Raw genomic sequence first — 26650 nt, forward strand, 5'->3', positions numbered from 1 at the left:
TCTGGAGTGGCCATGGTGCTGCACATGTGATCAGCTATGACACCAGACATTTCATGACTTGGCAGTTCAGTTAAGAGCAGAAGCAACTGTGACAGTTATCATTCAGGACATGCCTTGATTGTAACTGTTTTGGGAAACCGTTAAATCGATGGTTTAAATTTACAAAAAAAAGGAAAATGTAATTCTTAATACCTATGAAATAATAAGAGGAGAAATAAGAATGCTTACAGATAGAAGTGGAATGGTCATTTTTAATAACATCAAAGTAAAAAATATACATGCTGTATTATATATATATAAAATTATTTTTAATAAAAGAGGGGATGTATTTTAAGGTTTGTGACCAGTGAGCAGTCCTGTTTTTGCACTATAAGATCCAAGGCTCTCCCTATACTCAGTGCAGGAATGCAGAGCCCAGTCACGGTTCACAGGCAGCAGACTGTCCCCTCTGCAGGTCCCCTGACAACAGAGAGCTCATGGTTTCCCTAGCAACAGCATCCCTGCACCTTAACAACGACGTGCAGCGTGGTGATGTCAGCTCGCCCATACGCTGACTTTTCCTTGGTAACCGCCCAGGCCAGCGGCAGAGTCTGTGTTCTCTTCCGGACAACAACAATGGCGGACAGTCTGTCTTCTCCCGTTACCGGAGACTTGCCTCCTCTGTCCGGCAGCGATGGCTCCCAGCGGCTTCTCTTCTCACACGACCTGGTGTTCGGTACCTACCGGGGCCAGAGCCGCTTCGGCCTGGTCAGGTTAATGCACGGAGAGGACTCGGAGAGCGAAGAGGAGGACGAGGTGGTGGTGGTAGCGGCGGAAGAAGAGGAGGAGACCGCGGGGGGCCGGAGGAGAAGGGGCGGCGGTGGAGGTGTACAGGAGAGTCCCGGCTCGGACACCGCCGGTGAGGCCAGCAGGTTCGGGCCACTGAAGAGAGGCTATGTGCGAGTCCAGTGGTACCCCGAGGGCATTCGGCAGGATGTGAAGGAGACCAAGGTAGTCATTGTGTGACATGGAGTGATGGCTATAGAGGATGAATGGGAGAACGGTGCGATCTCGGCCATAGGGGACGAATGGGGGACTGGTGCGATCTCGGCCATAGGGGACGAATGGGGGACTGGTGCGATCCCGGCCATAGGGGACGAATGGAGGGGATCGGTGCGATCCCGGCCATAGGGGACGAATGGAGGGGATCGGTGCGATCCCGGCCATAGGGGACGAATGGAGGGGACCGGTGCGATCCCGGCCATAGGGGACGAATGGAGGGGACCGGTGCGATCCCGGCCATAGGGGACGAATGGAGGGGACCGGTGCGATCCCGGCCATAGGGGACGAATGGAGGGGACCGGTGCGATCCCGGCCATAGGGGACGAATGGAGGGGACCGGTGCGGTCCCGGCCATAGGGGACGAATGGAGGGGACCGGTGCGGTCCCGGCCATAGGGGACGAATGGAGGGGACCGGTGCGGTCCCGGCCATAGGGGAAGAATGGAGGGGACCGGTGCGGTCCCGGCCATAGGGGAAGAATGGAGGGGACCGGTGCGGTCCCGGCCATAGGGGAAGAATGGAGGGGACCGGTGCGGTCCCGGCCATAGGGGAAGAATGGAGGGGACCGGTGCGGTCCCGGCCATAGGGGAAGAATGGAGGGGACCGGTGCGGTCCCGGCCATAGGGGAAGAATGGAGGGGACCGGTGCGGTCCCGGCCATAGGGGACGAATGGAGGGGACCGGTGCGGTCCCGGCCATAGGGGACGAATGGAGGGGACCGGTGCGGTCCCGGCCATAGGGGACGAATGGAGGGGACCGGTGCGGTCCCGGCCATAGGGGACGAATGGAGGGGACCGGTGCGGTCCCGGCCATAGGGGACGAATGGAGGGGACCGGTGCGGTCCCGGCCATAGGGGACGAATGGAGGGGACCGGTGCGGTCCCGGCCATAGGGGACGAATGGAGGGGACCGGTGCGGTCCCGGCCATAGGGGACGAATGGAGGGGACCGGTGCGGTCCCGGCCATAGGGGACGAATGGAGGGGACCGGTGCGGTCCCGGCCATAGGGGACGAATGGAGGGGACCGGTGCGGTCCCGGCCATAGGGGACGAATGGAGGGGACCGGTGCGGTCCCGGCCATAGGGGACGAATGGAGGGGACCGGTGCGATCCCGGCCATAGGGGACGAATGGAGGGGATCCTAGCGGGATCCCGAGTATGGGGAACGAATGGGAGATGAATGGGGCCCAGTCTGATCCCAGGTATAGGGGACAAATGGGGACACCGGTGTGATCCCAACGTATTAAAAGAATCAGAATTGATTAAAACTCTTTTGTTTGTCTTTGTAAATGCAGAGAAGCAGCATTGCTATGGTGGGTATGATTCAGTCAGAAAGACATCTTGGGAGCTCAATCAGAAACATCTATTGTCTTTGGATGTCTCAAGGCTTTAATACAATGTGATTATCCACCATGTGGAAAGTATATTTTTGCAGTGTCATCGTATTTTCTTTTGAACTGCGGTATGACGGATATCATAGAAATGAGCGAATCAATGATTTTCTCTTGGAAGCCCTCAGTGTATGATGTTGAAGCACAAAATGGTCCTCTTGTGTAGATCTTATTCTGTGTTTGACTTTTTATTACCTTTCTTCCAGCTTACATTTCAATTATGCATTCACCAGGGCTTTGTCGATTACTATGTACTTCCATCAATAAACATAACTATGGCATCATCCTTTTCCACTTCTCCAAGATGCCATATCGTAATTCTTGTCCACACCATTCCTTTTTTTATTTATTTTTTCCCTCTCGCTTCAATTTTCCCTACTTTTCTATAGCTGAATATTATGCGAGTTTCTCCAATTTTATGAAGTAACATTCATAATCTTTATATTACATTTATGATCTGCTTTTCTCTTGAGAAATAAGGGTTGATCAATAAAGATGACGCTCATCCTGACAGCAGGGATCCCTTCTGCTTGTGACATTTGCAGGGATTTTAGGATGCCATTAGCAAGGAATGAGAAATTCCCTTGGGTGGCCTCTGTCTCCCTAAAATGTCACCTTTTGACTTCTGGATGGTTGATGAACAACCATCCCCCCCCCCCATGCCATGCCATGTCGATGTCTTGGTGACTTTGTGAGATATGCTGACACTAAAATTTAAGTTTTTGGTACATTTTCTGTTTTATTGGTAATGATGGATTACAAAAGAGAGAAAAAAATTTAGGAGTTACTTTCTTACAAAAATGTATTTGATGTGGGCCGCCCCGCCTCTCCTGGCCCTGAAATAGCGCTGCCTGCTCTAAAGTTGATAAAACACAAAAAACAAAACAAAAAAAAACTTGCCAGCCCCTTTTTCCTACACCACTCCTCCTGTGTCAGTGTCATTATAAAACAAAGCTTGTAAGAATCTCGATGGCTCCAGTTTTTTTTTTTTTTTTCTGGCCGCTCTCCTCCTCCTAGCTTTAGATTGGAGGAGGAGAGCGGTCACATGACCATCTATGTAACGTTAGAGAGAGCAGTCATGTGACCAGGTCAGTGGAAAAACTGAGCTATATGGAAGCTTCAATTTACAGTAGGATTGACACAGGAGGAGCAGTGTAGAAGGGGCTGGCATTTATTTATTTTCTTAACTGTAGAGAATACTGGCAGCGCTGTCCCAGGAGCCTGGGGGGTCTTCTGGGAGTGCAGGGGGAGGGGGGCTGGGTGTGGAAAACTTTTTTATTTTTTTTCTGTAAACTTCCCTCTTAAAATTGGGGTGTGTTTTATGTCGGTAAATACCAAAACATCCAGTGCAAGTACTGACTTTCTGAAAGTTGTCATTTGTGTAGGACTAGGTGGATCCCCCTGGATGATGGTGCTCAAACCTGTTTATAGATCAATTGGGTACTCAACACAATTTTTGGGAGGCTGGGTAGTATGCCCCACCCAGAAGTACAGCGGTGGAACTTGCAGCCAGACAACTTTTTAATGTTGGCATAGGCATCTTACATTGTTGGTATTGTTTTTTTTTTTTGTTTTTTTTTTTTTGTAAGCTTACTGTGGATGTCCCTTTAACCACTTCAATACTGGACACCTTCACCCCCCTGCCCAGGCCATTTTTCAGCTTTCAGTGCTGTAACACTTTGACAATTGCGCAGTCATGCAACACTGTACCTATATAACATTTTATCATTTGTTTTTCACACAAAGCGTTCTTTTGGTGGTATTTAATCACCACTTGGTTTTGTCTTTTTTGCTAAATAAACAAAAAACGAAAATTTTGGAAAATAAAACATGTTTCTTTGTTTCTGTTTATAACATTTTGCAAATCTTTCTTGAATGCAGCTCATAATATTGTATACACTGCTACATGTCTTTGTTAATAAAGTTATGGTGTGTGTGTATATACAGTATCTCACAAAAGTGAGTACACCCTCACATTTTTGTAAATATTTTTATATCTTTTTATCTGACAACACTGAAGAAATGAGACTTTACATTGTAGCAAAATAGTGCGTGTACAGCTTGTATAAGAGTGTAAATTGTCTGTCCCTTCAAAATAACTCAACACACAGCCATTAATGTCTAAACTGCTGGCAACAAAAGTGAGTACACCCCTAAGTGAAAATGTCCAAATTAGGCCCAAAGTGTCAATATTTTGTGTGACCACCATTATTTTCCAGCACTGCCTTAACCCTCTTGGGCATGGAGCTCACCAGAGCTTTTCAGGTCGCCACTGGAGTCCTCTTCCACTCCTCCATGATATCGCAGAACTGGTGGATGTTGGAGACCTTGCACTCCTCCACCTTCTTTTTGAGGATGCCCCACAGATGCTTAATAGGGTTTAGGTCTGGAGACTTGCTTGGCCAATCCATCACCTTTACCCTCAGCTTCTTTAACAAGGCAGTGGTCAACTTGAAGGTGTGTTTGGGGTCGTTATGTTGGAATACTGCCCTGTGGCCCGGTCTCTGAAGGGAGGGGATCCTGCTCTGCTTCTAGGGGTGCAATGGATTGTCGCCCCGTTCGGATCGGCACATGCCACGATCCGCGGAGCACCCTTAGGAAAGGCCGTAGCTTCGGCCTAGTTCCCGAAGTGGGGGCCATCTTGGTGCACCCGTCAGCATTTATAATGTGATCGCTCCGTCAAATGACGGAGCGATCACTTGTAAACAAACTGGCGTCATGATGATGCTGGTTCCTCTCTCTCCTCTGTATACAGATCTGTACAGTGGAGGGGAGAGATCGGACGGCAGCAGCTCTATGGGCTGCATCTGTAGAGCCCACAGCGCTGCTCTGTGACAAGTGCAGTCACAGCCATCCCTCCATTCCCTGCCAGTACTCTGCAATACTCTGCCATACCCTGCCAATACTCTGCGATGCCCAGCCATGCTCAGCCAATATTACAGTGGGGACTATATGGTGGCGGAATTTTTACAGGTTTTTGCAAATTCAATTATTATTTGCTGATCTAAAGAACGATCTGATCCGTGAGTTTTTTGATCCGTTGCACCCCTATCTGCTTCAGTATGTCACAGTACATGTTGGCATTCATGGTACCCTCAATGAACTGTAGCTCCCCAGTGCCAGCAGCATTCATGCAGCCCCAGACCATGACAATCCCATCACCATGCTTGACTGTAGGCAAGACACACTTGTCTTTGTGCTCCTCACCTGGTTGCCGCCGCACACGATTGACACCATCTGAACCAAAAAATTTTTTGTCTTGATCTCCTCAGACCACAGGACATGATTCCTGTAATCCATGTCCTTAGTCTGCTTGTTTACAGCAAACTGTTTGTGGGCTTTCTTGTGCATCATCTTTAGAAGAGGCTTCCTTCTGGGACGACAGCCATGCAGACCATACACCGCATGCTGCATCAAATTGGTCTGAGCATTGACACGCTGAACGACCCCCCCGTACATCCATTTCCCAAACTAAACAATATAATGTAGCACTAAAACAAAGTGCTGTGAAAATACGTGTAACAATCACTTTAAAAAGGAAAGACTAATAAAGTCCAAATTTCCTTTTTCTTTTTAAAGTGTTTGTTACACGTATTTTCACACACTTTTTTTTGTTTTAGCGCTACATTATATTTAGTTTATTTATGAATTTGGTCATATTCGTATGTAGCTGCTTGTTTTCACTTTTTTGGTTAGCGCAATATTTTTTCTCTTTATCCATTTCCCAAAGACAACCTCTGGGTATGATGCTGAGCACGTGCTCTCAACTTCTTTGGTCGACCATGGCGAGTGGAACCTGTCCTGTTAAACCGCTGTATGGTCTTGGCCACCGTGCTGCAGTTCAGTTTCAGGGTCTTGGCAATCTTCTTACAGGCTAGGCCATCTTTATGTAGAGCAAAAATTAATTTTTTTCAGATACTTGGAGAGTTCTTTGCCATGAGGTGCCATGTTGAACTTCCAGTGACCAGTATGAGAGAGTGAGAGCAATCGCCCCAAATTGTTCACACCTGAGACCTTGTAACGCTGAGTCGCATGACACTGGGGAGGGAAAATAGCTAATTGGGCCCAATTTTGACATTTTCACTTAGGGGTGTACTCGCTTTTCTTGCCAGCAGTTTAGACATTAATGGATGTGTGTTGTTATTTTGAGGGGACAGCAAATTTACACTGTTATACATGCTGTACACTCACTACTTTATATTGTAGCAAAGTGTCATTTGTTCAGTGTTGTCACATGAAAAGGTATTTTTTTTTTTTTTTACAAAAATCTGAGGTGTGTACTCTTGTGAGTTAAGCCTCATGCACACGAGACGCAGTTAAACGCGCGTTCAGATGCAGTTGGACAGTTTTTTCAACTGCACCTGAACTCATTCAATGTTATCCTATGTGTCCATGCACACAGTCTCGTTTTTTTCCGTTTATATGCAGTTGCGTTTAATCTCGTTTTTCCAGAAGCAAAAAAATGCGTTCAGAAACAAAAATTTCTGCGTTTCAGACGCAAAACGCGGCAAAACGCTGCTACCGCGTTTAGCCGCGTTTGCGTTTATATGCGTTTTTAAAGGTGACCTTTTTTTTTACATTAAAAATCTCAAAAATGATTGCAAATGATGAAAAACCATTAGAAAAATATTTTAAACAATTGCAATTGCAAGTGGACAATCCACAACTTGTGGCAAGTGACGTGGCAAGTGGACAATCCACAACTTGTGGCAAGTGACATGGCAGGTGGCAAGTGATGTGGCAAGTGGACAATCCACAACTTGTGGCAAGTGACGTGGCAGGTGAAGTGGCAAGTGACGTGGAAAGTGGACAATAGACAACTTGTGGCAGGTGACGTGGCAAGTGACCTGGCAGGTGACGTGGCAAGTGACCTGGCAGGTGACGCGGCAAGTGACTTGGCAGGTGACGTGGCAAGTGGAAAATCAACAACTTGTGGCAGGTGACTGGCATGTGACGTGGCAAGTGGACAATAGACAACTTGTGGCAGGTGACGTGGCAAGTGACCTGGCAGGTGACGTGGCAAGTGACCTGGCAGGTGACGCGGCAAGTGACTTGGCAGGTGACGTAGCAAGTGGAAAATCAACAACTTGTGGCAGGTGACTGGCATGTGACGTGGCAAGTGGACAATCCATAACTTGTGGCAGGTGACGTGGCAAGTGACGTGGCAAGTGGACAATCCACTTGTGGCAGGGGACGTGGCAAGTGACGTGGCAAGTGGACAATCCACTTGTGGAAGGTGATGTGGCAAGTGACGTGGCGAGTGGACAATCCACAACTTGTGTCAGGTGACGTAACAAGTGGCCAATCCACAACTTGTGGCAGGTGATGGGGCAAGTGATGTGGCAAGTGGACAATCCACTTGTGGCAGGAGATGTGGCAAGTGACGTGGCGAGTGGACAATCCACAACTTGTGTCAGGTGACGTGGCAAGTGGACAATCCACAACTTGTGGCAGGTGATGTGGCAAGTGATGTGGCAAGTGGACAATCCACTTGTGGCAGGTGACGTGGCAGGGGACGTGGCAAGGGACGTGGCAAGTGGACAATCCACAACTTGTGGCAGGTGATGTGGCTGGTGACGTGGCAAGTGGACAATCCACATCTTGTGGCAGGTGACGTGGCAGGTGACGTGGAAAGTGGTGTGGCAAGTGGACAATCCACAACTTGTGGCAGGTGATGTGGCTGGTGACGTGGTAAGTGGACAATCCACAACTTGTGGCAGATGGCATGGCAGGTGACGTGGAAAGTGGACAATCCACATCTTGTGGCAAGTGACGTGGCAGGTGATGTGGCAAGTGACGTGGCAAGTGGACAATCCACAACTTGTGGCAGGTGATGTGGCAAGTGATGTGGCAGGTGATGTGACAAGTGGACAATCCACATCTTGTGGCAAGTGACGTGGCAGCTGACGTGGCAGGTGACGTGGCAAGTGACATGGCAAGTGGACAATCCACATCTCGTGGCAAGTGACGTGGCAAGTGACGTGGCAAGTGGACAATCCACAACTTGTGGCAGGTGACGTGGCAGGTGATGTGGCAAGTGACGTGGCAGCTGACGTGGCAAGTGGACAATCCAAAACTTGTGGCAGGTGACGTGGCAAGTGACGTGGCAGGTGACGTGGCAAGTGACGTGGCAAGTGGACAATCCACAGCTTGTGGCAAGTGACGTGGCAAGTGGACAATCCACAACTTGTGGCAGGTGACGTGGCAAGTGACGTGGCAGGTGAAGTGGCAAGTGACGCGGCAAGTAGACAATCCACAACTTGTGGCAGGTGATGTGGCAAGTGACGTGGCAGGTGATGTGGCAAGTCACGTGGCAAGTGGACAATCCACAACTTGTGGCAGGTGATGTGGCTGGTGACGTGTCAAGTGGACAATCCACAGCTTGTGGCAGGTGGCATGGCAGATGACGTGGAAAGTGGACAATCCACATCTCGTGGCAAGTGACGTGGCAGCTGACGTGGCAAGTGACGTGGCAAGTGGACAATCCAAAACTTGTGGCAGGTGATGTGGCAAGTGATGTGGCAGGTGACGTGGCAAGTGATGTGGCAAGTGGACAATCCACAGCTTGTGGCAAGTGACGTGGCGAGTGGACAATCCACAACTTGTGGCAGGTGACGTGGCAGGTGACGTGGCAAGTGAACAATCCACAACTTGTGGCAGGTGACGTGGCAAGTGACGTGGCAGGTGATGTGGCAAGTGATGCGGCAAGTAGACAATCCACAACTTGTGGCAGGTGATGTGGCTGGTGACGTGGCAAGTGGACAATCCACAGCTTGTGGCAGGTGGCATGGCAGATGACGTGGAAAGTGGACAATCCACATCTCGTGGCAAGTGACGTGGCAGGTGATGTGGCAAGTGACGTGGCAAGTGGACAATCCACAATTTGTGGCAGGTGACGTGGCAGGTGATGTGGCAAGTGGACAATCCCCAACTTGTGGCAAGTGACGTGGCAAGTGGACAATCCACAACTTGTGGCAGGTGCCGTGGCAAGTGACACGGCAAATGCAAGTGTACAACTGCTCTCTATGCTGCTGCTGCTCACTCTGATCAAAATAGCAGAAATAGTTAAAAAAAATGCTTTGAGAGCTTGGGGAGGGTCTACATGATGTTATCTTTATAAACGCGTCTAAACGCAAACGCGTCTAAACGCGACATGCAAACGCGGCAAAACGCGCGTTTCTAAACGCGCGTTTCAGCATTTTTTTAACAGAGGTTTCATCTGCGTCTCGTGTGCATGAGGCCTTACTGTATCTGAAAATGTATCAATCCTGGTGCACTGACAGTCTATTTTTTTGCGATCTGAAAATTCCAGGGCAGTGAAAAATAACTTTTTGGAAAGTAAACAGTCCACAGTATTTAGTAAGAATCATGGCGAGTATTTTGAAGGTGTAAATGTTTTGTAACAATTTTTTGAAAAATAAAGGTGTTTTTTTTTATTTTTTTAAATACCGTCACTACTGTAGTACAGCGTCATGGTATGACTGCTGTGGCAGTAATAAGGGACACTAACTCTAGGTTCACACCTAGAGTCCATTCAATAGGTTTCCTATGGTACACGTTCATATCTATGTGTGTTTTTCATTTTTGGAAAGGGTTCAGGGACTTTTTTTTCCCATAGCAGATTGTGTTTTGCATGCAATAGACTTAAATGACCCACGCCAAAAATGCAAGTTTTTTTGGTATGCATTTTAGCATGTGGTTTGCGCCTCCTCCCCCATAACAAACTGTGTATAGCAGGTTGTTGAGGAGCGGGCCTGGAAGCTGGCCTCCGTGTGAGATGAGTCATCGGAATGTAAAAACAAGAATTGCCGACAATGAAAAATAGGCTAAAAAAACGGGTTTGGTATAGATTTAGATGGAAGCCCCATGCCAAAATGTAACAAAAAATGGCAGGAACAAGGGCTTCCTCCCCACAACCCTGGCCAGTGGTTGTGGGGAGTCTGCAGGTGAGGGGCATCATATCATAGTATCATTCACTAAAAAATAGTGTAGTCTAAAAATGACAGTATGTAGTTTTTGACAAGACCTTTTTTTGTGTGTGTGTGTGTGTGTGTGTGTGTGTGTGTGGTGTGTTTATTTTTGTTTTTCATTTAAAATTTTTTTTTTTTTTTTGGGGTCGGTGGTGGCTGCGGGCACTGTGATTGACGATGGGTCTACACCGGGGGACATTGTGGTTTTGTTTCAAACTCCATGTCTTCTCACTTTTACACTTTGCACACTATGTACCCCATACTTATTTATTCACATGTGAGGGGTGGGATCTGGAGGCCCCCTTGTTACCAGATTCCAATAAGGGCCCCCCACCCACAGATCCCCACAGGCCAGGGTTGTGGGGAAGAGGTCCTTCTCCCCATCAACATGGAGACAAGGTGCTTTTGGGAGGGGGGGTGGGGTCTGGTATGGTTCAGGAGGGGGGCGCTTGTGGGTGCCCTCCTTTTCCTGGGCTGCATACTTTGATAAGGGTCTGGTATGGGTTTTAGGGGGACCGTGTGGTGTGTTTGTTGTTTTTCCCTCTAGTAATTCTTAGATATGCACCTAGAGTTACTAACTGGTGACTGTAAAAAAAAAAAAAAAAAAAATCTTTTTTTTTTTTTTTTTTTTTTTTTTTTTTTGGGTTTACCATTTCTATATCATTGTAATTTATTTTTCATACATACATTAGAGCAATACAGTGTTCCCTCTAGGGAGGTGATCGTGTAGTGTGGGGTTTTTTTTTTTTTTTTTAATTCACACTATGATTAATTTATAACGGTGATAATTACTGTTATAAGCAACCATTTTTAATTCTTTCAGTGTGTGTACTATTGTGATTAGCACTGATTGGCCACAGTTAATGGTACAGATGGGCTGTGATTGGTCGAAGTGATCCTAGGTACAGACAGGAACAATCACAGAGATTAACACAATAGTACATAACGGATGAAATGATTGTAAGCTATCCATTGTGTACAATTTTTAGGTGATCTGCTGTGTTTGATCACATGGTACCGGCAGAGGCCTGGTACACTGATCTGCCATCCACTGTGTCCAGTGGGTCACAGATCATGCCACAGAGCGGCCTGATCTTGGAAGGATGTCAACAGCTCCCACTCAGCTTTCATTTGTCTAATAAGCTGGGGGGAGTGGTCAAAAGAGGAGTAACCAGCAATTTGTTAAAGGTGGCTATAGACAAGTAGAATTTTTGTTCAAAATATTTAATTTCAAGAACATTTGATTTTCTAATCCCTAAGAAGGTCAAATTGACGTTTTTTTGTTTTTTTTCAGTAGAAAAATTTGAAGAAGCAGGATGGAAAATGTCTGTCGAATTTAATTTCTAACAGTGTATATGGTTGTTGTTAAAAATTAATTTATTCCAAAATGGAATGGTTAAAGCAAATAGCATTTTTGAGATGGGTTTTTTTATTTTATTTACATTTTGTAAAGTCATCAAATCTGAGAATAGCTGTAGTTAGAGCAGTGATCGGAGTGGGCACGTCAGTGGCGGGGTCAGAAGCTCCATTGACGCGTCCACTCCGATCACTGCTCTAACTACAGCCGCTGTGTTCTGAGTAGAGCTGCTGGCCCCGCCCCCTCTCTGCTAGCTAGCACACGAATACAGCCTCCTGTGTCCTCTGTGCAGTGCACTCTGCAAAGCTGTCATTGGGGCCCCAATTCACAGGTAATCTCGTGCAGTATGTCCGCAGTCTCTGGTAATCTCGTGCAGTATGTCCGCAGTCTCTGGTAATCTCCTCTTTGCGTTTTTATTTTTTTTTTTAATAATAATAAATAAAAAAAAAAAAAAAAAAGTCGGGTGACAACGGCCAGTTAAAAAAAAAAAAAAAAAAAGTAGACTTTCGGCCTGTGTGTATGTCGGTCTAGTTAACATAAGCCGGCCGTTCAGCCACCTTATATGTTGGATGTGCATGCCAATGGCAGAGAGCTTTGATTGGCGTATTCTGAAGGAGGAGGGGCACCCCCTGTCAGAACATAACAGCTCAGCGGGGGAGATCACTGAACTAACGTTGCATGGTTAGTACAGCAGCTCCGACCAGCGGGTTGCATGACAAAAAAAACTGTTCACTCTGCTATGGTGCGAGTCTGATGCAATTTCACTAAATTCGCAAAGGCCGCCTTTTTTTTTTTTTTTTTTTGTACTGGATTACAAGCATAGAATTTTCATTGTTGTGAACAGGGACTAAAGCTAAATTGAAGTCTTCTATTCAGCGGCTGCAGTCTATTATCACAGAAGCGACATACAGGGGTTGATTTACTAAAACTGGAAAGATCAAAATCTGGTGTATCTTTACTAGAGTTGCACAATTAATTGTTAAAAAATCGTGATCTTGATCTCCCCCCCCCCCCCCCCTTTACAATCTCCCCTGCTGAGTTTACATTCTTTCATATAAACAAGTGGAGATATTATCTGCTCACTCAACTGTCAAAAGAAAGCATCTGGGCAGTCTGCCAAGTTTAGAACTTGAAACATTGTCACTAACTCTTCCTTCTTAGATCAAAGGTATAGAACTTCTGTGTAAACAAATAATCAGGGCAATCGGCCAAGTTTTCAACAACCTGTAAATGCAGGAAGTTTAACCACTTAGTCTAAATCTTTTTCTGACACTACTTTCTTAAGTTATTTTTTGCCAAAAAAATTACTTGGAACCTTTTTTTTTTTTTTTTTTTTTTTTTTTTTTAGGGGGGGGGGGGGGGGAGACACAAAAACGAAACAGTAAGGTTAGCACAATTTATTTTTTTGTTCTAATGTGAATGATGAGAATTGTGATCTACCCTCTAAGCAAAAAAATTGTGATTCTCATTTTAGCCAGAATCGTGCTGCTCTAATAAGTACATAGAAATCAATCCGCTTCCAGGTTTTTATTTTTTTACATCAAAGCTTAAAGTGATTGTAAAGGTAAATTTTTTTTTTTTTTTTTTTTCAATAATGTTTCTATACTTGCCTTCTCTGTGCAATATAAGTGCACAGAGCAGATGCAATCCGACTCTTTTCGGGTCCCCCACCGGTGCTCCTGGCTACTCCCCTCTGCACCATGCCCACATAGGAAGCCGCTTCCCATGGCACCACTTGTGCGCACAGAAGCCCCCCCTGATGTGTCCATTGACAGATAGTGGGACTTGGCCACGCTCCCTTGTCACTGGCTTGGAATGCCAGCAGCGTGAGCCAGTCTGGTGTCCCAGCAAAACCCAGAAGTTAGGGGAGAGCAGAGCTGCAGACATGCACGCCGCTCGATCGAATGAGGGCACAGGTAATAAAAAGGGGGGAGGGGGGGGGGGACACTGACACCTAAACACTTTTTTAACCTAATGTAAGGAATGAATTAAGGTTAAACCTGTTTAGGCTTTATAACCACTTTAATTAAACAACCTGAAGTTAGAAGATTGGCTACCATGCACAGCTGCACCAGATTTTGCAATCTCCAGTTTTGGTAATCAAACACACACAATACGTTTTCCGCAATTTAAAAAAAGCCTACCTGCCTGCTCCTAGTCTTGTATGGCATGTAAACTGAGCTGAGCATGTGCAGCTCAGCTTACAGCCCTGTCTGCATCCCTGTGTGCTGGGATAACTGACTCCTGCTCATGTGCAAGAGTTATGTCCTCCCAAGCTGAGCAATCAAGATGCCAGAATACTGGAAGATAATGGCAAAGGACCAGGACCATTGGAGAGTAGGACCGTATTGTCATTTTAGTTCTGCTTTAATTAGTGTCAAGTCAGGCAGATACTTGTACTACATAGTTGATGTTAGATCTAAAGGAGATTGTGCAGTCAGAATGTGTGGGGTGTGGTTAGCCTATAAGTGCCCACTGACTGTAGTGGCTCCTGATTTTCCTGTTTGCATATAGCCATGCACATTGTCATTGGTAAACATACAGTGCCTTGAACAAGTACTTGTACCCCTTGAAATTATCCACATTTTGTGATGTTGCAGCCAAAAACTTAAATGTATTATTTTGTCCAACACAAAGTGGCACATAATTGTGAAGTAGAAGGAAAATGATAAATGGTTCAACATTTTTTTACAAATACGTGAAAAGCGTGGCGTGTATTTGTATTCAGCCCCCCTGAGTCAATACTTTGTAGAATCGCCTTTCTCTGCATTTACAGCTGTAAAACTTTTTGGGGATGTCTCTACCAGTTTTGCACATCTAAAGAGTGATATTTTTGCCCATTCTTCTCTGCAAAATAGCTTGAGCTCTGTCACATTGGATGGAGAGCGTCTGCGAACAGCAATTTTTAAGTCTTGCCACAGATTCTCAATTGGCTTTGGGTCTGGACTTTGGGCAATTCTAACACATGATTATGCTTTTATTTAAACCATTCCATTGTAGCTCTGGCTGTATGTTTAGGATCATTGTCCTGCAGGAAGGTGAACATCTACTCGAATCTCTAGTCTTTTGCAGACTCTTAACAGGTTTTCTTCTAAGATTGCCCTGTATTTGGCTCCATCCATCTTCCCATCAACTCTGACCAGCTTCCCTGTTCCTTTTTGAAGAAAAGCATCCCCACAACATTACTGCCATCATCATGCTTCACAGTGGGGATGGTGTGTTCAGGGTGGTGTGTGTGTGTGTGTGTGTGTGTGTGTGTGTGTGTGTGTTTTCTGCCACACATAGCTTTTGCTTTTTAGGCAAAAAATTTAATTTTGGTCTCATCTGACCAGAGCACCTTCTTCGACATGTTTGCTGTGTCCCTCACATGGCTTCTCGCAAACTACAAATGGGACTTCCTATGGCTTTCCTCTTGCCACTCTTCCATAAAGGCCAGATTTGTGGAGTGCATGACTAATAGTTGTGCTGTGGACACATTCTCCCACCTGAGCTGTGGATCTCTGCAGCTCCTCCAGTTACCATGGGCCTCTTGGCTACTTCTCTGATTTAATGCTCTCCTTGCCTGGCAGTTTAGGTGGACGGCCATGTCTTGGTAGGTTTGCAGTTGTGCCATACTCACTGGAGCCGCAGCGGAGATATGTGAACCAACTCCATAGAGAGCCGGTCAAAATCTCCTGCTATGGCGAATGGATACGGGGAACCCGCATTTAATTTATCCCTGACCTGTCTGGTGTGTTCCTTTTTGGACTTGCTGTGTGTTCACTAAGGTTCTCCAAACCTCTGAGAGCTTCAGGGAAAAGCTGTATTTATACTGAGAGTAAATTACACACAGATGGACTCTATTTACTAATTAGGTGACTTCTGAAGGCAATTGGTTCCACTAGATTTTAGTTGGGCCCCTTTTACACTGGAGGCATTTTTCAGGTGTTTTAGCGCTAAAAATAGCAACTGGAAAAAAAAGCCTCAGCTCAAAGCCCGAGTACTTTCACACTGGGGCGCTGCGCTGGCAGGACGTCAAAAAAAGTCCTGCAAGCAGCTTCTTTGCAGCGCTGTAGGAGTGGTGAATACACCGCTCTTAAAGCACTCCTGTCCATTGAAATCAATGGGCAGCGCCGATGCAGAGGCGCTTTGTGGGAAGTTTTAACTTTTTCGGCTGCTAGCAAGGGTTAAAAGCGTCCTGCTAGCGGGCGACAAAAGAGCTGCAAAAACTATGGTAAAGCAGCGCTTTGCTGCCGATGCCCAGGCGCCGGCAGTGTGAAAGTGCCTTTAGGGACATCAGAGTAAAGGAGGCTGAATACAAATGCACACTTTACAGATATTTCTTTGTAAATTCGGAAAACCATTTAACATTTTCCTTTCACAGTTCTGTGCCGCTTAGTGTTGGTCTATCACATAAAATTCATTTACAATTTTGGTTGTAACATGGCAAAATTTGGAAAATTTCAAGGGGTGTGAATACTTTTTCAAGGAACTGTACTCTCCTGCCTTTGAAATGGCAGTACAAAGAGTGAGGACATGATGTAACCCTTAGGCCCTCCTTTATACTCGTGTAGTACTTTATCACATGTACTAAAAGCTGTACGGGTACTTTTTGTGTGTGCGGTGTGTTTGAACAAGGTGGTGAAGCACTACTGGTTGCATAACTCTGGCAGTACTTTTGGCATAACATTGCATCATGCCACTAATTGAACATCGCAGGAACATGCGACACAAACGTCTTTTTATTATGATGCACAGATATGCAACCATCCTTAGAAACCAATAAGATTAGAGCAATTTAATGCACCTAGAATAAAGATAAAATAGGGAATGATTGCTTTGCCATTGCTTGCCTACTTGTAATGTCGCTAACTAAGGATGAGCTCAGGGGTGTTCGCATGGACCACGTGCAGAGCCCGCCAGGAAGTTGGCGCGGCTCTAATCACAGGCAGTGAGACATTGCCCCATTGCGCGGCTGCAGAGATCAGGCAATGTCTCGCTGCCTGTGATTAACGCAGCGCCGACTTCCTGCCGGGCTCTGCACGTGGCGACAGCACCATATTGGGCTCCCTGGACAGGTAAGTGTACTAATATTAAAAGTCAGCAGCTACGGTATTTGTAGCTGCTGACTTGTATGTATTTTTCCCCAGGGTGTAATGCCTCCCCTTTTTTGGGCCTATCATTAACTACGTAGTGATGTATACCGTATATACTCGAGTATAAGCCGAGATTTTCAGCCTCTTTTTTGAGGCTGAAAGTGCCCCCCTCGGCTTATACTCGAGTCATCGCCGTCTGTCTGCCCGAACAGCGTGTCGAGCAGACAGACAGCGGCCATTCTAACTTTCAAAAGCCGCGCCTCCCTGTCTGTGATAGGCGGAACACAATTTCCCAGCAGTCTGTGTTCCGCCTATCACGGACATCCGCTCATCCTCATACTACGGACGAGGATAAGAGGATGTCCGTGATAGGCGGAACACAGACTGCTGGGAAATTGTGTTCCGCCTATCACAGACAGGGAGGCGCGGCATTTGAACAGGGGAATGGGCGCCGACGAAGAGCGGTGATCCTGGGACGGGACCGGACGGAGGCTTGGCTCGGGACGGGACGGGACGGGACGGAGTCTCGGGGCGGGACGGGACCGGACGGAGGCTCGGCTCGGCTCGGGACGGGACGGGACCAGACGGAGTCTCGGGGCGGGACGGGACCGGACGGAGTCTCTGGGCGGGACGGGACCGGACGGAGTCTCGGGGCGGGACGGGACCGGACCGGACGGAGTCTCGGGACGGGACGGGACCGGACGGAGTCTCGGGACGGGACGGGACGGGACGGAGTCTCGGGACGGGACGGGACGGGACGGAGTCTCGGGACGGGACGGGACGGAGTCTCGGGACGGGACGGGACCGGACGGAGGCTCGGGACGGGACGGGACCGGACGGAGGCTCGGGACGGGACGGGACCGGACGGAGGCTCGGGACGGGACGGGACCGGACGGAGGCTCGGGACGGGACGGGACCGGACGGAGGCTCGGGACGGGACGGGACCGGACGGAGGCTCGGGACCGGACGGAGGCTCGGGACACACACACACACACACACACACACACACACACACACACACACACACACACACACACACACACACACACACGGATGGACACACACACACACAGGGATGGATGGATGGATGGACACACACACACACACACACACAGGGATGGATGGATGGATGGACACACACACACACACACACAGGGATGGATGGACACACACACACACACAGGGATGGATGGATGGATGGACACACACACACAGGGATGGACAGGCATATCTCACCCTCGGCTTATACACGAGTCAATAGGTTTCCCAGTTTTTTGGGGGTAAATTGGGGGCCTCGGCTTATACTCGGGTCGGCCTATACTCGAGTATATACGGTATACCATATCTGGCCAAAGCCCTTTGAAGCTGGAAATTGCTGTAGTATACATCGCTATTCCAGTGACCTACACTTGATTCTAGGTCCCATGCCTGGTGGCTGCCCTGCTGCCTTCTAAACAATTGGCATTGGCACCATTGAGAGCATGCTTTTTGCTTTTTCTGAATGAATGTAAAACATTCTCTGATTGGGCAAGGGGGAGAGCGTGATATTACTGCCCTGCCTCACCACCTCATCCAATCAGAGAATGCTTTGTATTCATTCAGAAAAGCTTATGAGATTCATTGGCTGGTGCAGTTGACCTTCTGACCTGATTCCTGTGGGTTTATCGGTTCCATAGGCTTCTATGTGAATGCAAAACCTGTTTGAAGAGAACACAAGCCCTAAATCTCTAAATGTCCCAATCACTAGTGTCACGGTGAGAATAAATAAAAATTGTAGTTGTCACCAGAACAGGAATAAAGGTGGAAATTTTCAATGGGAACACTTGTTTCCATGACAACTGTCTGAAAAAGACTTCCCCTTTTATTGGAAAGATATCCTCTCACTTCTATTGAGTCTGGTGGCTTGAAAGTGAAGGGAAATCTATCCTCAACTGATTCCTACCACTCTATAGCTGCAAGATGGTTACAGCAGGTCTCTCTGGTTCTGGGAGGATGTCTGTGGACAGCCTCCTATGTGCGTGCATCGGCCATGCTCTGTGGTCGCTATGTCCTTTTGGACACAGCTGATCACAGATGGTGGTAAAAGTCCAATCACAGCTGGTCACATGTAAACAGACTTGTTTTGTTATATGCATTCCTTTCCGCACATGCTGTGTTTGTGTGAGACAAGAAGAGCCAATAACTGTGCCCTGTCAGACTTGGCAGTTAGTACAATGTTTACATTGATAATCAGGCACTGATCATCAGTGCCCTGACTTTCAGTACCTCCTCATAAGTGTCCATCAGGGGTCTCCAACCTGAGACCAGGGGGCCGGATGGGGCCCTTTGCTTGCCTTTTTCTGGCCCTTGGGGCAGTCTTCCTTCCACTGATACAAGAAACTATTCCTCCCACTGACACCAACAATTGGGCATTATTCCTGCTACTGACATAAACAATGGGGCACTGTTTCTCTAATTGATGCAAACCATTGGTCACCATTCCTCAAAATGGGGCACTAGTATTCCTACTGCCGCCATCTATGGTGCACTATTCCTCCCCTTATACCAAAGATGCATTGTTTACTCCCACGGATGCCAGGATATTTTCTACTCCCAATGGCCACAGTCTGGCCCCTGTAAAGTCTGGAGGACTGTAAACTGACAATTTAGAAAGTTTGGAGACCCCTACCAGAAAAAAAGTTTGTGTATATATTTATCTATATCCCACCCCCCATCAAATCGTTCTCTGAAGCTATTACCTTTTGTACCACCCCCTCCCTTTTTAGAATGTAAGCTCTTCGAGCAGGGCCCACCTGTACTGTGTTGTCGTCCGTCTCCTCCCCGCCCCCCCCCCCCCCAAACACACACACACACACACACACACACACACACACACACACATACATACATTGTAAAGCGCTGCGTAAACTGGTGCTATAGAAATCATCATTTTATATATATTGTTGGGGGGGGGGGGGGGGTAGGAGTAGTATTTTGATCCCCTGCTGATTTTGTACATTTGCCCACTGTTAAAAAAAAAAAAAAAAAAAACCCTACCATTAAACTTATAGACTGATCATTTCTTCAACAGTGAGAGAATAACAACAAATACCCCCCCCCATCAATCAGCAAGATTTCAGGGTCCCAGATGTCTTCTATACAGGTAACAAGCTAAGATTAGCAGCACTCTCCTAAATGGAGTGCTGCTAATCCCAGCTTGCTACTTGTATAAAAGACACCTGTCCACCGAAGCAATAAATCTGATTCCAATCTCTCCACCATGGCCAAGACCAAAGAGCTGTCCAAGGATGTCAGGGACAAGATTGTAGACCAACACAAGGCTGGGATGGGCTTCAAGACCATCGTCAAGCAGCTTGGTAAGAGGGCGACAACAGTTGGTGCTATTATTTGCAAATGAAACAAACCCAAAATAACTGTCAATCTCCCTTGGTCTGGGGCTCCATGCAAGATCTCACCTCGTGGAGTTTCAGTGGTCATGAGAACATTAAGGAATCAGCCCAGAACTACACGGGAGAATCTAGTCCATAAACTCAAGGCAGCTGGGACCATAGTCAAGCAAGAAAACAATTGGTAACACACCATGTTGTGAGGGACTGAAATCCTGCAGTGCCCGCAAGGTCCCCCTACTCAAGAAAGCACATGTACAGGCCCATCCGAAGTTGCTAATGAACATCTGAATGATTCAGAGGAGAACTGGGTGAAAGTGTTGTGGTCAGGCGAGATCAAACTCATTGGCATCACCTCATTGTGTTTGGAGGAATGCTGTAGATCAGTGTTTCTCAACTCCAGTCCTCAAGGCGCCCCAACAGATCATGTTTTCAGGCCCTCTGCCCTGTTGGGGTGCCTTGAGGGCTGGAGTTGAGAAACACTGCTGTAGATGATCCCAAGAACACCATCCCCACCATCAAACATGGAGGTGGAAACGTTATTCTTTGGGGGTGTTTTTCTGGAAAGGACAGAATAACTTCACCGCATCAAAGGGACGATGGATGGGGCCATGTACTGTCAAATCTTGGGTAATGCCCTCCTTCCCTCAGCCAGGGCATTGAAAATGGGTCTTGGATGGGTATTGCAGCATGACAATGACCCAAAACACACTGCCAAGACAACACGTGTGTGTGTGTGTGTTATTTATATATTTATATATATATATATATATTATATAATTTGGATCCACCTACATTTGTGGTCATAGACTTTGAAGCCACTTGCCTGCTATCAGTTCTAGGAATGGGATATGTAAAACTATGGGGGTGGGGGACATAGCAGTACTTAGCAATGTAATACTAGTCGCGTGAGTGTGCGGAAATCACCCCATCAATATGAGAGTAATAGCCTCGCATCATCCCATCGCATGTGTCTCTTATCACTTTCCTGTCTGTACTCCATTGCAGATGTTGTAAATATCTTATCAACTGTGATAATCTGAGGTTACAAGAAGGTCAGACAATTGCACGCTGATTAAAATGACTTATTTTATAGAAGATTACAAGCTTTATCTCACTGGAAGAAATGAAATCTGCTGCAGCATTAGGAATGGTACTTGTTGTCGCATTAGATCACACATCAACATGTAATTGATTGCATTTGTTTGAACCTTTGCTTTTTCCTTAGCATCCCCCACTTTCACATGGTACTCTGTGCCGGCCAACCCCTTTTTTTTTTTTTAAATCTCTGTTGGCAGATAATAAAAAATTTATAAATCCACGAATAGCAGCATGTTGTAATGGCTAGAAATGCTGTAATATTTTTCTCAAGATACAGCGGGTAAAGTGCTTTGTCACACTGTTTGGGAATTTTAATCTGCATTGTGTAATTCTTTTTATAGCTAGACTGCGTATGCTGCATCATTGCTAGTAATACACCAAGTCTGGCCATAGACTATTCAAATCCGGGTTGAGCAGGAACCAACTGAGATTCGAACCATGTATGGGCAGGCTGAATCTATTATAGAGCGACTTTTACATGAGATTATTACTAGCGGCTCTCCCAGTGGGGGAAGCATCACAATGCGACCCCCCCCCCCCCCAAATTCAACACTTACTGTGTTAATTGGGAATCAAGTGACTTTCTTTCCTGCATCCCATGGTGATGCCATCATTGACCTGTGGTGATTTCATCATTCCGCTTTAAAAGTCCTTAAAACTGAACTCCAAGTTAATATTGTCTTACTACAAGAGAATTTGTATTGTTACTTGACTCTTGCTGTATTTTGTGTGTTTCTTCTACTTCTGTGCAGTAATTCAGTCTAAAATCTTACCACTTTGCAGAAGTTACCTGTAATAAAGACTGGTCACTGCTGCGCCCTCTCCTTGTGTAGGGTGACTGGTCTTTTCTCTGCCCCCTCCTGTCGTTTTCTGTAGGCAGCATTTAGTGGACGGAGCCTGCTGGGCCCCTCCCACAGCGCTGCTGTCTACACAGACTATGTAGCGATTGTCACTGCTACTTTCACAAGGCACTATCTGGACTTGTTATGGTATTTGGTGAACACAAAGTGGCTTTATATCCTTTGTGGCTAGTGAGAATTATATTAAAATGAAAGTTGTTGCCCCCAGAGTTCAGCTTTAAAAATTGTTAGATTGACATCCCAATGTTTCATATTTTACAGGTCCGTTTGGGGGTGCATAGAAATGATGTCTGCGTATGCACGTGATCTTTATGTGGAATTCCACCCAAAAGTGTCACTTCTGCCTTAAAGCGGAGGGCCGTTTAAAAAAAAGTCAGCAGCTGCAAACACTGCAGCTGCTGACTTAATCAGCCCACTTACCTGTCCAGGGCGCCCGCGATGTCGGCTGCACGAGGCCGACCCGTCCCTCGGCTCTCGGGTCCTGGCGCCGCCATTCCTTGTAAGGGAAACAGGCAGTGGAGCCTTACGGCTTCACTGCCCGTTTCCTACTACGCATGCGCGAGTCACGCAGCGCTTTGTGAATGGGACGCGCTGTGTTCTGGAACACACAGTTCCCAGAACACAGCGCGACCCATTACCCAGAAGACGCCGCGACGAGGAGAGAAGACCAGAAGATCTCCGCGGAGGAGGAAGAGGAAGATTAGGATTATATGCCTAGCAACAGGCACTTCTGTTTTTTTTTTTTTTTTTTTTTTTTTTTTTTTTTTTTTTTTTTTTTTTTTTTAGATTTTTTTTTAGATTTTTTTTTTTTTGTAATTTTTTAATTTTTTTTTTTTTTTTTCAGGGTGGCCCTCCACTTTAAGGACTCCTGACCCTCTGACTTTTATTTATTTATATATATATATATATATATATATATATATATATATATATATATATATATATATATATATATATATATATATATATATATATATATATATATATTACATACACTCATACTCTATCTCTCTCTAAACTGACCATGATGTTCTCAGCAGCCATGATACTTTGGTCAGTTTACAGGGGGAGGGCAGGATCGGCCAGGTATTTTAGGTTTTACGGGGGCCAAATGACACAGCACAAGCACTGTATAACAGGCTTTAAAGAGACCGGAATATATACACACACCTTTTAAGTTGCATTAGTGAAATTAATGAACTTTTGCACGATATTCAAATTTTTCCAGTATTGCCTGTGTATGTGTGGTGATGGATTATAGAGTATGTATGTATGTATATATATATATATATATTTTTTTTTTTTTTCTTTATGGTAACAAACACTTTAAGGACTCATTGACCTGTACTTTAATATATGCTGTGTGCAAAGTATAATTTTGTATGCATCTGTATCCTAGTTTATAGGCCCATTCACGCAGCTGTGTATAGCAGTAGAAATGTTCTTCTGCATAGAGCAGCATTAACGAATAAAAATAGGACACCGCTGCATCCCAAGGCTTTCATTTTGGATGAAATATAACCAGTACGCATGTAAATTTTTATGCTCGCGTGTACATATGGGCAACGAACGAGGGCCCTTTTGGTCGCTGCTGCTCCTGGCTGAAATGTCAATGTCAACAATGTGTACTTGCACACTCGGTCTGATTGAACCATTGATGCAGTGTGTGTGTCATCCGTGGATGACTGCCCAAAGCCATTCTGGGCCATCGATTACAGACACCAACAGGTCGTAATTGTCACCGATTTATGTGGTTGATATTGTTGGATCTTGCAGCTCTGATGTCCAATAATGTCCCTGTATGCTACACATTACATAAAGCAATTGTGCAGGATCTTTTTGCCTGCCGCATTCTGCCTATTGTGTTGCCTCATTTTGCATACGTGTAAATGAGCCCCCAAATGGCGTTCAGTTGGGGTTTACATCTAGTTTAATGCAGATAACATAAAATGTTGTCACCAATGTGTGCATAGCTGGCTGCTGCTGTATGCTCTCTTATCGCAGAGTTTTCTAGGCGATTCTGCAATGTCCTGCCAAAGGCAGGTGACGGCTCGCTACAGACGGGGATAGGGAGTAGACTTCATTCTGATGCAGTATGTCTGCATTGTATCCTAGGAAAGTTCTGGCAGGCAGCCCATATGTTCAGCTACAGCAGCACCAACATTTTTACACCACAGGAATTGATTCTGTTGCTGTTGCAGTCAGCAGTTCCAGAGGGAACCAGCTAAAGAAAGACGACTCACCTTTTGTTAAAACACACAAATGGTTTTCATTGAACCTATTGTCTGTGCAGTAGCATAGGTCACATTGGTTCATGGCAGTAAATTCAGCATTTGTGATCTCTAGAGAGGTTACTACACCAACGAGGCCCTCTGGGCCCATTCCCTAAGGGGTATTGTGACCAAAATCCTTATACATGGTTAGCTCTTTTTTTCAATTGTACACTATTGACTAGGGCTGCAACTAACTATTATTTTCATAATCGATTAGTTGGCCGATTTATTGTTTTCAATTAATCGGTTAATAACCTTAAAAAAAAGTGGGTCAAATTGACATTCATTTTCAACCACAGTGACGGGAAAATTTGGAAATTCAAAATTCCTTTGACTGAGAAGTTTTCTGACAGTGTATGTGGTTTTCGTTCAGAAATTACATTCATTTTAAAAACAGAATGTTAAAAACAAGTGAAAATTTCAAAAACAATAAGTTTTTCATTCACCGAATGTACAAAGATTTTTTTCATCTGAATATTCTTATCTGAAAATTGATCTGTGAGGCCAGCATAAGGTTCGGTACACACCTATGCAGTTTGCATTTGATCTGTTTCTGCAGTGCTTTTTGCTGTGCGTTTTTTGATTTTTGCGCACGTGATTTTACTGCATTACGTGCTTTTCTGCAGCTTCTCCATTGAAGTATATTGAACCAATAAAGCACCATTTTCCGTTTTTAAAAGTCCCTGACCCTTTCAGATGTGAATATGTCCCATAGGAAACCATGTCAATGAACTGTAGTGCATTTCTGCAAAAGCACCAATAAACACAGATGTGAACCAGGTCTAAGACGTTTAGTAACATAATGGGGTTAAAAAACTAAAATTGGTTCTTTATAGTAGAAAAAAAAGCATATCACTACTGTAAGGGGTTCATTTTTTTTTTTTTGTATTTTTTTTTTTTTTATTTTCTGTTGAACAGTGAAAATATTTACAGTAGCGATTTGCTCTTTTTGTACTATAAATGGCTAATTTCAGTGTGTGTTTTTTTTTTTTATCCCATTATGTTACTGGCCAATTTATCGATTATGAAAATAGTAATCAATTAATTTCATAATTGGTTAGTTGTCGATTTAATCGATTTAGTTGTTTCAGCCCTACTATTGACTGACCCAAGGAATGCCACATTGTAGAATTTACCTGCATCACTTCTTTTTTTTTTTTTTTTTTTTTTTATGCATACTAGCTCATTATGCCTTTTTTGTCTTGCAGGTTTTTTTGGGGAGTTTTTTTTATTTTATTTTTTGGGTTTACAACCACTATTAAGGTACCAGAAAATTATTTATTTTTTGGTTAGCAAACGCTTTAAGGAACAGCTGTATGGGGCGGTTGACCTGCTGCCACTTTTTCACACCGTATTTGCGCAGCGGTCTTACAAGCGCACTTTTTTTTCCAAAAAAAAAAAAATCTATTTTTGAATAAAAAAAATAAGAGAACAGTAAAATTAGCCCAATTTTTTTTATATTGTGAAAAGATGTTACGCCGAGTAAATTGATACCCAAAATGTCACGCTTGTGGAATGGCGTCAAACTTTTACTCTCAAATCTCCATAGGAGATGTTTAAAAAATTCTACAGGTTGCATGTTTTGCGTTACAGAGGAGGTCTAGGGCTAGAATTATTGCTTTCTCGCTAACGATCGCGGCAATATCTCGCATGTGTGGTTTGACCACCGTTTTCATATGCGGGCGCTACACAGTATGCGTTCGCTTCGGCGCATGAGCTCGTTGCAACGGGGCGTCTTAAAAAAATAATTTTTTTCTTATTTATTTTACTTGATTTTTCTTTACACTGTTTTTAAATAATAATAAAAAAAAATACAAATTTGGGTCACTTTTATTCTATTTTTATTTTATTATATGTAAACATCCCTTGTATTAGAAAAAAGCATGACAGGTCCTCTAAAATATGAGATCTGGGGTCAAAAAATGACATTGAAAAAATGTGCCTGTTGGGGGGGGGGGGTATGGGCAGAAGTGATGTGACGTTTTGACGTCGCTTTCACCCTGCTATGGTATGGAGACTGATGGGGGGCCATCTTGCCCTCACTCGTATCCATACCAAGCAGGAGACAGGACCCGACGGCTCCGGTAAGCCTCGGAGGGCGTGGAAGATCGGCAGGAGGGGGGTGGCGCCTCTCCCGCCACCGATAACAGTAAATACACCGCAGAGACCACCATTATCGTAAACACAACCGGCGCCTGAAG

The 26650-nt window shown here is 45.4% G+C and overlaps 1 protein-coding gene across 1 annotated transcript in view; it reads left to right on the forward strand.

Annotated features, from left to right (window-relative positions):
- The first annotated feature begins 544 nt into the window (after positions 1–544).
- Positions 545–26650, forward strand: part of UBE2O (ubiquitin conjugating enzyme E2 O) — a 120440-nt gene continuing 94334 nt past the window's right edge. The window contains exon 1 of the mRNA XM_077459304.1: positions 545–990. Coding sequence (XP_077315430.1) covers positions 616–990 — 375 coding nt within the window. The 5' untranslated portion in view covers positions 545–615. The remainder of the gene's footprint in view (positions 991–26650) is intronic.

Source organism: Lithobates pipiens, unplaced genomic scaffold, assembly GCF_037356315.1.
Source record: "Lithobates pipiens isolate NorthernLeopardFrog02 unplaced genomic scaffold, aLitPip1_a1.2 Scaffold_28, whole genome shotgun sequence".
In the NCBI taxonomy this organism is placed as follows: Eukaryota; Metazoa; Chordata; class Amphibia; order Anura; family Ranidae; genus Lithobates; species Lithobates pipiens.